This window comes from Gobius niger (genome assembly GCF_951799975.1).
Source record: "Gobius niger genome assembly, chromosome: 9".
Taxonomy (NCBI): Eukaryota; Metazoa; Chordata; class Actinopteri; order Gobiiformes; family Gobiidae; genus Gobius; species Gobius niger.
In genome coordinates, this window is record NC_136860.1 from 36,095,406 (window position 1) to 36,110,032 (window position 14,627).

Below are 14,627 nucleotides of genomic sequence, written 5' to 3' on the forward strand. Positions count from 1 at the left end.
TGTCATTTTATGTCATTTTTTTGTCATTTTTTGTCATTTTTTTGTCACATTTTTGTCATTTTTTGTCACATTTTTGTCATTTTTTGTCACATTTTTGTCACATTTTTGTCATTTTTTTGTCACATTTTTGTCAATTTTTTGTCACATTTTTGTCAAATTTTGTCATTTTTTTGTCACATTTTTGTCAAATTTTTGTCATTTTTTTGTCCCATTTTTGTCATTTTTTTGTCATTTTTTTACTTTTTTAAAAAAAAAGAACAAAACAATGTCCTCTTAACTCCCGCCTGAACCGAGAGGATCTTTTTTCTCACGTCATCAGATTTTTTTCCATCATGTTTTTTGTTGGGTATTCAGCTCATTTTTGTAACTTTTTTTGTCATTTTTTTGTCACATTTTTGTAATTTTTTTGTCACATTTTGTTAAATTTTTGTCATTTTTTTGTCACATTTTGTCTTTTTTTTTGTCTTTTTTTTGTCATTTCTTTGTCACATTTTTGTCATTTTTTTGTTTCATTTTTGTCACATTTTTGTCATTTTTTGGTCATTTTTTTGTCATTTTTTTGTCATTTTTTTGTCACATTTTTGTCATTTTTTTGTTACATTTTTGTCACATTTTTGTCATTTTTTTGTCACATTTTTGTCACATTTTTGTCATTTTTTCGTCACATTTTTGTCATTTTTTTGTCATTTTTTGTCACATTTTTGTCATTTTTTTGTCACATTTTTGTAATTTTTTGTCACATTTTTGTAATTTTTTGTCACATTTTTGTCATTTTTTGTCACATTTTTTGTCATTTTTTTGTCATTTTTTTGTCACATTTTTGTCATTTTTTGTCATTTTTTTGTCATTTTATGTCATTTTTTTGTCATTTTTTCGTCACATTTTTGTCATTTTTTTTTACATTTTTGTCACATTTTTGTCACATTTTTGTCATTTTTTTGTCACATTTTTGTCATTTTTTTGTCACATTTTTGTCATTTTTTGTCATTTTTTCGTCACATTTTTGTCATTTTTTTTACATTTTTGTCATTTTATGTCATTTTTTTGTCATTTTTTGTCATTTTTTTGTCACATTTTTGTCATTTTTTGTCACATTTTTGTCATTTTTTGTCACATTTTTGTCACATTTTTGTCACATTTTTGTCACATTTTTGTCAATTTTTTGTCACATTTTTGTCAAATTTTGTCATTTTTTTGTCACATTTTTGTCAAATTTTTGTCATTTTTTTGTCCCATTTTTGTCATTTTTTTGTCATTTTTTTGTCATTTTTTTGCCACATTTTTGTCATTTTTTTGTCATTTTTTTGCCACATTTTTGTCATTTTTTTGTCACATTTTTGTTATTTTTTTGTCTTTTTTTTTTACATTTTTGTAATTTTTTTGTCACATTTTTGTCATTTTTTGTCACATTTTTGTCAAATTTTTGTCATTTTTTTGTCACATTTTTGTCATTTTTTTGTCATTTTTTTGCCACATTTTTGTCATTTTTTGTCACATTTTTGTCATTTTTTGTCACATTTTTGTCAAATTTTTGTCATTTTTTTGTCACATTTTTGTCATTTTTTTGTCATTTTTTTGTCATTTTTTTGTCATTTTTTTGCCACATTTTAGTCATTTTTTTATCATTTTTTTGCCACATTTTTGTCATTTTTTTGTCACATTTTTGTTATTTTTTTGTCATATTTTTGTCAATTTTTTGTCACATTTTTGTCAAATTTTGTCATTTTTTTGTCACATTTTTGTCAAATTTGTGTCATTTTTTTGTCATTTTTTTGCCACATTTTTGTCATTTTTTGTCAAATTTTTATCAATTTTTCGTTCCTTTTTTGTCACATTTCCATCATTTTCGTCTCAGTTTTGTCACTATTTTCTCACCTTTCTTCCAGAAGCTTTTGGATTGGGGTAAAGCCAAACTGGAGAAAACGTGCTCGGTTCAGGTGGGAGTTAAGGGGTTAAAGCCTATTTCTGCTCAGGTCACATATTTGTGGCAGAATCATTCCTACTTCCCTGGAGCTAAACTGTGCATCCACATGTTCGGAAACACTCGGAAAACCTCGCGCCCTCTTCGGCTCCCCTTCGTGCATCTCCGCCACCGCCTCGTCCGTTTCCGCCGCTGCTCCTCGTCCTCCGCGTTGTTGGTTGTTGTTCCCGGTGACGCGGCGGAGGTGTAGCCTGACGCGGGCTCTTACGTGTCGGCCTGAATAAAAGTGGAGCTCGGGAGGGCCTTGGAGCGACCGAGGCGGGAGTGCGTGAGGGTAAGAGCGGCCCAGCGGTGCTCGGGAGGCTCGGCGCGCGGCACGGCTCCCCCAGCCCCGCGTCGGTCTGGCTCCCGCTGCCGGAGCGAACAAAGAAATCATGGCGTCTCCGCGCGTTTGGAGCGGGAATGCAGGGAGGGGAGGCTGCGGTGGGATTTTTTTTTGGGGGGGGATTAATCATGAGAAATCAGCGCAATAAAACCACGCTGCGTTGTTTAAAGCATCTTTCCTGCCTTTTGCTTTTTGAATACGCGTTGCCAAAGCGCGCCATGACGGCATCTCGCATTGACAGGCGTTTTACTGTTACTCACGATGCGCTTTTACTACATTGCTCATATTTTGTGAACTTTGTGGCTTCATAATCAGTATAAACACACATTATAGAACACATTACCCAACGCTACTGCCTGGTCTGTGCGTAATAAAGGCAACACTCCCGGTTTCCATTGATTTTCCATCATAACAAATGAGGCCCGTCGCGTTATGCAATCCCGAAGCGACAACGCGCCGCTTTTCTGCCAAACGCGACCCCGAAAACGAGCCCCGTGCGTCCCCGCCGAGGCGCGGACAGTGCGCGGGGAAAGGGGGGGGGGGGCGGTGCCCGGCCATGTGGCTCCGCGCCTGTCATCCCAGTGATGTTTGAAAAGCAGAGGGAGAAAAGCGCGAAGCCAATCATGCAGCGCACAGAGACGACGCGCCGGTGAGATCACGCGGTAGGCTACACGGACGGCGGATCGGGCCCCGGTGAAAGGTGAAGGCACGGCGGGGGGAGGAGAGCGGGGGGGGGAGGCGGGACCCGCAGTGGGGGCAGTTAGAGGGTTTTGTGTGCTGTGTTTGTGAGTTTGAAGATTCTGGGGGGTTGTGTGTGGATGGGACGCGTGCCGGAGCTGTGCGTAATGGATGCGTAATGACGTGTAGCGGCGCGTTTTCATTCTGGATCCCGTGGGGTTTATTTAAGGTACGGACCCAGGGCCGGACTGGGGCTGAGAAACGGCCCTGGACTCTGACCAGCGACACTTCCACAAAGACATATTTTTACCTCTTACCCCCAGTCTTAACCCCTTAACTCCCGCCTGAACCGAGCACATTTTCTGCAGTTTGGCTTTACCCCAATCCAAAAGCTTTTGGAAAAAAGGTGAGGAAATAGCGACAAAACTGAGATAAAAAACAATGATGGAAATGTGAAAAAAAAGTGAGAAAACATTGATGAAAAATTGACAAAAAATTGTTGAAAAAAATGATAAAATTTTGACCAAAAAATGACAAAAAATTAACGAAAAATTAACAAAAAATAACAAAAAATGTCAAACAATTTACGAAAAAATGACAAAAATGTGACAAAAAAATGACAAAAAATGTGATAAAATTTGGACAAAAAATGTGACAAAAAATGACAAAAAATGACAAAAAATGACAAAAAATGACACAAAATGTGACAAAAAATTGACAAAAAATGTGACAAAAAAATTACGAAAAAAAGACAAAAAAATTGACCAAAAAATGACCAAAAAAAATTGACAAAAACAAACAAAAAAAAGTTACAAAAATGAGTTGAATACCCAACAAAACAATGATGGAAAAAGATCCTCTCGGTTCAGGCGGGAGTTAAGAGGTTAAACTAAGAGCATTTTCTCCGGTTCAGCTTTACCCAAGTCTAAAAGCTTCTTGACTGGAGAGCAACGCCTCATTTGAAAACAATGGCCGACAAAAGTGACTGTAAGTTTTTGTCACGTTGTTGCTGCATTTTTGTCACGTTTTTGTAGTTTTTGTTGTACATTTTTTGGCCACTTTTTCTGGCTTTGTCATCTGGTTTTCGTCACTTTTTATTGGCTTTTTTGTTCATCTCTTTTGTCGTGTTTTGTTGTTTTTTGTTGTGTTTTCGTCCCTTTTTTTTGTCACATTTTTGTTCTGTTTTCATCCTCATTTTCACCGCTGTTTCCGTGCTTTTCTTTTAAGTTTTCAGATTTGGGTAAAGCTTGGTTAAGGCGGGGGGTAAGAGGTTAAGGAGAAAACTGAGAGGCCAGACCAGATGCTCTTCCAGAATGGACACATGGCCAGTCCCCACCTGGCAGTTTCTACTGACCCAAATACATAAGCTTTGTTTGTGTCTGCAAGTGCAAGAATGTTACAGTGACATTTAAGAAGGTAAACAAATAATCAGACAATAAACTTTAAAGCAGAGTTCAACATTCTCAGAGTCGAGGGCTCACATCTTCTCACATTTGTTTAGAACTTGCACTAAATAGTTTTTGTTTTATTGTTATTAGAGCCCGATATGGATTTTTGGGTCCGATACTGATATGAAGGGGTTTGGCTGATCGCCGATATCCAGGCCGATATTATAAGTAATTTGATGTATTTCTTTTTTTATCTCTCGAAAAGCCAACATTTATTATTACACCATGGTCTGGGTGAATACTGGACTCTGATTGGCTGGTGCATTATTTTGGTGTAACCGCACACGTAGTCCGGTAGTTAAATCACTGGGATGTCACTCCGCTGTGGCGTCGCCATAGCAACGCCTGACACAGCTGAGTCAGATAAAGGCGTAATTAGTGACTGACAGGAACGTATGAGATGGATTTAGTGTTTGCTAAATGTTTGTAGAGGAGAGTGAGCAGCTAGGTTAGCTACTGTTAATAACATATGAGCTTTACATTTCTATTGGAAACGGTTAAGGCTATTCATCATTTTCAGGCGTACATAAAATGATCCTGCATTGAAGCATCTTTGTCTGGATTAGTAAAGTCAAACATAAAAGTTTCAGTTGGGGGGGCCCAGGTGCAGGGGCGCAGATAGGTTTTTGAAACTGGGGGGGACAAAGCTGCTCAGGCATGACAACCTATCAAACTTAATTGCCCATCATTGCAAGACAATAATGCGTATTGGTACGGTTTCTAATCACTCACCAAGCATGCCACATGACGTATGAAAAAGCAGTCCTGACGTAGGCTACACTGTCTGATAACCAAGTAAACCAACAGCTCGCGTTTCGCATTTTGACACACGCACAGCCCAGTCAACACAAACACATGAGCGCAATACCGTTTCTCGCCGCATATCAAAGTGAATGGTCAAGGGAGGCGCTGTTTCGCACATTGCAAAATGCTTGCAAGATATTTTTCTTCATAAAAGTGAGGGGGACGGATCCAGGTGAATGAAAATCTGGGTACGTCATGTCCCCCCCGTCCCCCCCGCTATCTGCGCCCATGCCCAGGTGTGAGCGACTCCACCGCAGCTGTTTCCATAAACAGTTGAGCTGGTTGAGCTAGCTAGCTTTAGCTTCAGGTTAAACCTTGTAAAAGGTAAATAACTGGTGCCCACGAGTGCCGCATATCGGTGTTTCCTTCCAGGGAAAAGTGTTTCCGGGTTAGTCCTGTTGTGTTGTGATTCTGTGCTGATGTTGTGTCGTTGAGCCTGACTGAGATCCTCGTAATAGCTGCGGAGAATGACTCGCTCTGAGTCTCTTCAGTGACCGGCTAATAACCCACACAAAATAGTCCCGTAGTCTGGCAGATTTAGTGACTTTAGTCAATGAAAAACACATTTATTATAAATGTTAGGTTTGTGGGACCCTGGTATAAGCGGATTAAACAACGAGGAGCCGCGTTAGACGTTATAATGCAGGAGGAACAACACTGTGTCAGGCGTTAGAACCGACTAATGCGGCTCCGAGGTGTTTAGTCCTTACTCATAGTAAAGGTTTCAATCATAGAAATGTATAGAAATATATCTAATAGAGTCTCCTGATGTGGGTTCTTCTAATGCAGATGCTGATTTTTTTGGTCAAATTTAAAAATCCTGTGTGTGAGGTTTCTAAACATGTCAGTGTTGAACTGTGACTGCAGGGGGCGCTGTATGGGGGTATAGGGCTGATTTATTCAGGACAGTCATGTTCAGTAGGCACTTCAGAGGGAGGTTGTCAAAATTTACTATATTCCCAAAAAACGGCATGTCTCTCTTATGGTTCCGAAATTATACACAAAAGTCTGCAACGTATATTAAAGCAGTGCTAAGTAACTCATGCCCCCAGAGGCCGGAAGCGCCACTGCAGGTGTCGTAGCATGTTACATTTTTTTACTCGTTAATCGTCCGTGAGAGTAAATACTGCACTGACAGGAAAGACAAAGGGACAGAGGGATATTATTCATCCAATCACACAATGGAGATACATTTTTGGCTGTAAATACAGTTTAAAGGGAGACACTACAGGCAAAACTCATTTTTTTCAGTTTTCAGGTTTTGGGCGAAATCTGTCTCTGAACATATAAACTTTCACCCGGAAACAGAAAACATGCCTAATCTTCACAGTAACATGTTTAAATATTGCGCTGATTCAAAGTTCCCCCATAGACTTGAACACAATTTCAAGGCCCTTTTTCTCCAAACACATGTTTCTGTCATTGTGGCGACACTATGTCCACGTCAGTCGGACCTAAAGACTTCACATTTTCCAGCCTCGGACTGAACAATATTTGGAAGATTTTTTCAGAGGGATTTTTTATTATTTAACCCCTTAACTCCCACCTGAACAGAGCACATTTTCTCCAGTTTGGCTTTACCCCAATCCAAAAGCTTCTGGAGAAAAGCTGAGACGAAAACAATGATGGAAATGTGACAAAAAAGTGACAAAAAATTGATGAAAAAATGAAGAAAAATTGATGAAAAATTGATGAAAAAGTGGCAAAAATGTCACAAGAAATTGACGAACAAATGACAAAAATGTGACCAAAAAAAGACAAAAAATATGACAAAAAAAAAATGAATGAAAAAAGTTACAAAAATGAGTTGAACGCCCAACAAAAGAATGCTGGAAAAAAACTCTGACGTGAGGAAAAAGATCCTCTCGGTTCAGGCGGGAGTTAAGAGGTTAATCCCTTAAGCCCCGTTTATTGAGTTTTGAATGTCAAAAAATAAGGCGAAAATTACATTTTTCCACATTTTTCCACTAAAAAACAGATTATTTTAAAACTAAACAAGAAATCCTGAATCCCCTCTGAGAAAGTCTTGGCAACTCATTTATCAATAAAATGAAACCATACATTTGAATGTAGCTCTGTCCATTATTCAGATTCGTCGCCGAAAAGATGGGAAATTTGGGGCATTTTTAGGCATAAAACACCTTGTTCTTATATGAAAAGATAAAATGACAGAAAACTTTCAATGTATTTTTTCCCCACATTTATGCCAGTGATCGACAGCAACAGTTTCAAATTGAAATCTGTAAATATACATTTTTTCCCTGTTCACCTGCAGTGTCTCGCCTTAAGTGATGCTAGCCCGCAGTTAGCTTTGCCCGTTAGCCTGTTAGCATCTTCTTCATGAATCCATTAGTGTGTATCGGTGACTGCGAGGCAGGAAAGTCGTAATTGTGGTTTTCTGGCCAGAGACACCAGGGGGAGATGAAAGACCCCCCAATAATCCCAGTAACACTTGTATCACCCCCAGAGGGACTAGGATTTATTAAGGTAAACAAGTTACTTAGCACTGCTTTAAATAGGTTTACAAACGTGTGGCCAATTTTCACTGCGATGTTTCCTCTGTTTCTCCTCTGTCGAGCCCTAATTGTCATCACACATCATGAAAGAGTGGAGGGAAACCGTTTATAACAAGGCCACGTTAGTTACTATACTAGTCTATCACTGCCGACTGTAACTGAGTGTGGTCTCTGGTCGTCTCTGGTTCACAGCTCACCCTATGAAGATGGAGGCCGTGGAGGCTCAGCAGGCAGACATTGCTGTGACTGAGACCGAGACCCAGCAGATCACGGCCGCTCAGATCGCCACTCTGGCCCAGGTACCACGCTCATCTTCAGGCGTGTGGTCAGACTCCAGAGTAATGTTCTCTGTGAACTCCTTCAGGTGACGATGACGCAGGCTCACGCCTCGGCCACCGGTCCCACGGTGACTCTGGTGCAGCTCCCGAACGGACAGACGGTCCAGGTGCACGGGGTGATCCAGGCGGCCCAGCCTTCAGTCATACAGTCCCCGCAGATCCAGACCGTACAGGTGAGACACTGCAGACCGTACAGGTGAGATACTGCAGCCTCCGCAGATCCAGACCGTACAGGTGAGACACTGCAGACCGTACAGGTGAGATACTGCAGTCTCCACAGGTCCAGACCGTACAGGTGAGATACTGCAGTCCCCGCAGATCCAGACCGTACAGGTGAGATACAGCAGCCTCCACAGGTGAGATACTGCAGTCTCCACAGGTCCAGACCGTACAGGTGAGATACAGCAGCCTCCACAGGTGAGATACTGCAGTCTCCACAGGTCCAGACCGTACAGGTGAGATACAGCAGCCCCCACAGGTCCCGACCGTACAGGTGAGATACTGCAGCTCCCGCAGGTCCAGACCGTACAGGTGAGATACAGCAGCCCCCACAGGTCCAGACTGTACAGGTGAGATACAGCAGCCCCCACAGGTCCAGACTGTACAGGTGAGATACTGCAGCCCCCACAGGTCCAGACCGTACAGGTGAGATACTTCAGTCCCCACAGGTCCAGACTGTACAGGTGAGATACTGCAGACCGTACAGGTCCAGACCGTACAGGTGAGATACTGCAGACTCCACAGGTCCAGACCGTACAGGTGAGATACTGCAGTCTCCACAGGTCCAGACCGTACAGGTGAGATACAGCAGCCCGTACAGGTGAGATACTGCAGCCTCCACAGATCCAGACAGGTGAGATACTGCAGTCCCCACAGGTCCAGACCGTACAGGTGAGATACAGCAGACTGTACAGGTGAGATACTGCAGTCTCCACAGGTCCAGACCGTACAGGTGAGATACTGCAGTCTCCACAGGTCCAGACTGTACAGGTGAGATACTGCAGCCTCCACAGGTCCAGACTGTACAGGTGAGATACTGCAGCCTCCACAGGTCCAGACTGTACAGGTGAGATACTGCAGCCTCCACAGGTCCAGACAGGTGAGATACTGCAGCCTCCACAGGTCCAGACTGTACAGGTGAGATACTGCAGTCCCCATAGGTCCAGACAGGTGAGATACAGCAGACTCCACAGATCCAGACCAGGTGAGATACATGGGAGTTGGTAATTGACACTGGTCAGGTTTGGCATCAGGACCAGGGAAAGGGTTAAACTCATCCTCAGACGTTGTTCCTCACAGTGAACCTCAGAAAGGTTCAAACCTGTGTCTGTTTCAGATCTCGACGGTCGCAGAGAGTGAGGACTCTCAGGAGTCTGTGGACAGTGTGACAGACTCCCAGAAACGCAGAGAAATCCTGTCCAGACGCCCGTCCTACCGGTCAGCGCTTCATTACTGTGCATGAGATCTTGTATTGCAGTACTACAGATATCACAGTGTTACATGCAGATACTGCTTATTGTATAACTCTGTTTCTGTCCCACAGAAAGATCCTGAACGACCTGTCGTCAGACGCTCCAGCGGTGCCTCGTATCGAGGAGGAGAAAGCTGAGGAGGACTCTGCTACTGCTGCTGCGGCCGCCACTCCTGCCATCACCACGGTTACAGTCCCCACCCCCATCTACCAGACCAGCAGCGGGCAGTACAGTAGGTTTTCCTCACTTTAAGGCGAGACACTTTAGGTGAAAGTATTGATGTTTCCCGCAGTGGTGGAAGTGGAGATTTGTATCTGTTTTCCTCCCTTTACATCTTAGTTTTCAAGTCAGATATAAAAATGATGATGTTTATTTGATGATGTTTTGTCTGCGAGGTGGGGGCGACCCGGAAGTAGAAAGGCCGTCTTTCCCGCGGGTTTTCATTCATAAATATTGACAGATTTGACATCCACGTGTCCTGCTAAGGGGCCCCGTGATGACGCTTTCACCCAAATATGGTGTTTTTCCTCCTACGAGACGCTGGAGCGGAAAAGTGGAAGAACGAGCCGAGCATGCGCACTCGCTACAAAACTTCAGGGCTGGTTTTCTCTGAATGAGAGAAGCCGCACTCGGGCAGAGCCTGAGCCCTTATAGAAGCTCCCACAGACTCCAAACTTTACAGGCTGAGACACAACAAGATTTTGAAGGTTTTTTCAGAGGGATTTTTTAATATCTAATTCCTAGCCTGATTTATTCAGCTTTGAAACCAAAAAAACAGGCGGAATTTGAGTTTTTACAGATTTTTTCACTGATGATTAGTTTATTGAAAAACTTCATAAAATATCCCAAATCCCCTCTGAAAAAATCTTAGTTACTAATATGTCAATAAAATAAAACCATAACATGTAATCTGGCTCAATTCATTAATTTGATTTCATTGCCCAAAATATAGGCAATTTTGGCCATTTTAATGCTCAAAATGCCTTATTTTTATGTGAAAACATAAAATGAATTTCTCATATTTATATCTGTGATGTTCAGCAAAAGCTTCAAATTGACATCTCTACATGTATTTGTTTTCCCTGTTCACCTGCAGTGTCTCACTTTAATCTAAACCTTCACAATGCTGTTTATTTGATGGAAAAACCACATGTTTTGATAGTCACGGAGAGGTGGTTCGTTCCACCTTCGGGACACTGTGTGAGTGAGAGACGTGTACGTTACTAAACTACTTTCCCACAAAGAACAAGTTTTCTCTTCTGTTCTAAAGCTGCCCTCAGGCAAAGACCAAGATCCTTTTGCTTCTTTTGAAACTGATATTTCAGTGAAAACACAGGAAATTCTTGAACCTTGACACTGGACTGAGCTTAAGTTCCCTGTGAAAGTTACTTCAAACTCCCCAAAGTCCATTGTTTTGTTTCATTGTGAATGAATAAAACATTTATTCACACAAATGGCGTATGTATGTTTAAGCACACAGGCTGTAGTGTGAGGGAAAGACTTTTCTGTAGACGACTGCACACTTTTAGTTAGTGGACTCAGTCAAATATCTAGGAACAATTTTGGACAATTCTTTCACATTTAACGAACATGTTGACTGTGTTTACGAGAAAGCTCAGCAAAGGCTTTTCCTGCTGCGCCGCTGAGAGGGTTTGAAGTCAGTGACCAAATCTTAACAAGGGTTTATCAGTGTTTAATTGAGAGCGAACTGATATTTAACAAAGTCTCTTGGTTTGGTCACTGTCAAAAACAAAGCGAAACTTGGCAGAGTTGTTAAACAGGGCAGTAAAATAACAGGCCAAGAACAAACCAGTTTACCTCAGCGTAGGGCTGTGCAATTAATCGAAATTCGATTACAACAGTAAACGATTACAAAATTAGCATAATCGCAAAAAATCGATTATAATTTTTTTTTTTCAAATTTTTTTTTTCAATTTTTTAATTTTTGGATTTTTGTCCTTTTTTTGATGGATTTTTGTCATTTTTTTAATGGATTTTTGTCATTTTTTTAATGGATTTTTGTCTTTTTTTAATGGATTTTTGTCATTTTTTTAATGGATTTTTGTCATTTTTTTAATGGATTTTTGTCATTTTTTGATGGATTTTTGTCTTTTTTTAATGGATTTTTGTCATTTTTTTGCTGGATTTTTGTCTTTTTTAATTCTATAATTAACTGATTCTATAATGAACTGATTTTATAATGAACTGATTTTATAATGAACTGATTTTATTATGTACATTGCTGGGCAAATGTATTAGAATGTATGAGCAAACCAAAGGCACATTTCTGCCATCATTGTGCATGGTAGACAATAAAGTTTTTTCTATTCTATTCTTAGGGCTTACACTTTGAGTTGATTGGGTTTAGTTGTAGCTTTCCTCTTGTGTTTAACCCCCTCTCCCCCCTCTCCCCCCTCAGTTGCGATCACTCAGGGCGGGGCGATACAGCTGGCCAACAACGGCACGGATGGCGTGCAGGGGATCCAGACTCTGACGGCGGCCCAGCCCGGAGCCACCATCCTGCAGTACGCCCAGACCAGCGACGGGCAGCAGATCCTCGTGCCCAGTAACCAGGTCGTGGTGCAAGGTCAGAGCGCAGACACAGGTCAAAGGTCACGCTCAGATACTGACCAGTGTGAACCTGCGTCTGCTCCTCCGCAGCCGCCTCGGGGGATGTGCAGGCGTATCAGATCCGAGCGGCGCCGGCCAGCACCATCGCTCCGGGCGTGGTCATGGCCTCGTCTCCTGCCCTGCCCACGGGGGGCGCCACCGAGGAGGTGACGCGCAAACGAGAGGTCCGGCTTATGAAGAACAGGTACCTCTGCCACTGTCAAACACTCAAATATCACGTCTGTGGAGGTCAAAGCTACAAGACACTGGTTTTATAGATAAGACTTAACATGATTCATATTATCTTACAGTTTCCCCGCGCTGAAAATGTGGGTTTAGGTCTTAGGTTTGAAGCGTGTGTTTTTAAAGGAACAGGCCACCGTTTTTTCCATACTGAGATATGTTCTTACCTGAGCTGTGACGAGTTCTTTAGGACCTGTCTGATCTTCAGTCACGTAAACACAGCGCAGACGGCGTTAGCATTTAGCCTCTCCCTCTCTCCTCTATAGCTCCAAAACAGGTCAAGATAGAAGCTACCAAGCTCTTCCACGTTTTCCCTGTTTAAATATGGTTACGTGAAGTGTTCCACTACAAAGTATAATTACACACAATTAAACATGTGGATTTTCTAAGCGGATAAAAGGGGGAACTATATTGTAAGGCGTAATAATACCAGGAGTAGTTCGAAATCCGCGCAGTAATCTTCACTTTACTGTGCGGATGCCAAACTACTCCTGCGCGCACCTACGAGGCGCATTTCTCAGCTGAGGAGAGAAGAAGCAACAAACTGGAGAATAGTTTAGTGTAAACACAATAATCCACATAGAGCTGACTTTATTACAGACTGCGCTCTCTAAACCAGAGTCTGAGCTGGATTTAACCAGAGCTTAATGTTGTTAGAGCTGCAGCGTCTGCAGTGTTTACAACATACAGGCTAACGATGCTAACGTTGCTAACGTTGCTAACTCGCGGCTAACAGTTTAGGCCATTCTGACGCCGTCTTAAGCCCAGGGGTTTATTCATCTGAAAAACTAACCCAGCGACTAAAAAGTCCTCAGAAAATCCAAAGTAAAGACATACAGCATGTTTATATTGAGGGAACATGAGCTGCAGCAGAACAATGAAAACGCTGTAGCTTCTCGCTAAGTTACTACAAACACACGAGAAAGTAAAGACGAAAAGAGACCATTTAAGCAACATCTCAATACTATTGTTAAATAAAAACACATAAATGAATAAAGCTCAGGCATTGGGAGCTTTAGGACATGGGCTTTTCTGTCTATGATGGACAGAGACATAACAATAAAAAATATATTGAATGAGAATAAAATAAAGAAAGAAATGGCATCAGCACAATTCTAATATAACGGCTCTTAAATGTGTCGACTTTACTTAAGGAAATGTACATGAGTAAATTAACTCATTACAAACCAATCTGCTGTGAAAACAGTAAGAACGTTGGAGAAAATGCCTTGTACTCGTATTGGTATTCGGTATCGGCGAGTACTTAGATCAAAGTACTCGTACTCGTATCGGTTTTAGAAAAAATGGTATCGGTGCCTCCCTAGTCTTGAAAAAGTCTTCAGTGTCACATGGCGAAGTGTGCAGGAGCCCTGTCTTAAGAACAAATAACCTTGTGTGTGTTTCTCCCGCAGAGAGGCGGCCCGTGAGTGTCGCAGGAAGAAGAAGGAGTACGTGAAGTGTCTGGAAAACCGCGTGGCCGTTCTGGAAAACCAAAACAAGACGCTGATCGAGGAGCTGAAGGCGCTGAAGGACCTCTACTGCCACAAGTCCGAGTAACCCGCGCTGGCAGAGACGGGCCTCGTGGCGCCTCACGTGAGCCGGTTCACATTCGGCTTTCACGTCCTCTGCAATAGGCTGTGACCCGGATTCTGTTGTTGTCGTTGCCTTAAACAAACTCATCTCATCATCGCCGGGGCTGAAACAGGAAGTCGCTCGTGTGGAGGGTAGATTGCTGAATATGCAAAGAAATCACAGCTGTTACTACGCAGGGGCGGGACTGAAAACCAGCCCTGGACTCTGGTCAGTCTGGCCCAAAATAGCGTAAATGCGACACTTCCACAAATACAGATGTGAACCTCTGACCCCCCGCCTTAACCGAGAGCATTTTCTCCAGTTCGGCTTTGCCCAAATCTAAAGGCTTCTTGACTGGAGAGCAACACTGTAACGCCTCATTTGAAAGCTCAAATCTAGAAAAGTGACGGTAACTTTTTGTCACGTTGTCGCTGCATTTTTGTCACGTTTTTGTTGCTTTTTCGTCACTTTTTTGTCCCTTTTTCGTTGTGTTTTCATCTCTTGTTTTTCGGGGGGTTTTTTCACGTTATTGTTGTTTTTTCATCGCTTTTTTCATCGCTTTTTTCATCGCTTTGTCGTCGCGTTTTCGTCACATTTTGTCGTTGTTTTTGTCACTTTTTTGTCGCTTTTCCAGCACATT

The 14,627-nt window shown here is 42.0% G+C and overlaps 1 protein-coding gene across 1 annotated transcript; it reads left to right on the forward strand.

Moving 5' to 3' along the window:
* Nucleotides 1–2,103: 2,103 nt before the first annotated feature.
* Nucleotides 2,104–14,002, forward strand: creb1b (cAMP responsive element binding protein 1b). The gene is made up of 8 exons (XM_079562713.1): nucleotides 2,104–2,255; nucleotides 7,945–8,051; nucleotides 8,117–8,263; nucleotides 9,427–9,527; nucleotides 9,634–9,794; nucleotides 11,982–12,149; nucleotides 12,224–12,377; nucleotides 13,828–14,002. The coding sequence occupies exons 2-8, from the start codon at nucleotides 7,953–7,955 to the stop codon at nucleotides 13,970–13,972; spliced, it is 975 nt and encodes a 324-aa protein (XP_079418839.1). The 5' UTR covers nucleotides 2,104–2,255; nucleotides 7,945–7,952; the 3' UTR covers nucleotides 13,973–14,002.
* The last annotated feature ends 625 nt before the right edge of the window (nucleotides 14,003–14,627 follow it).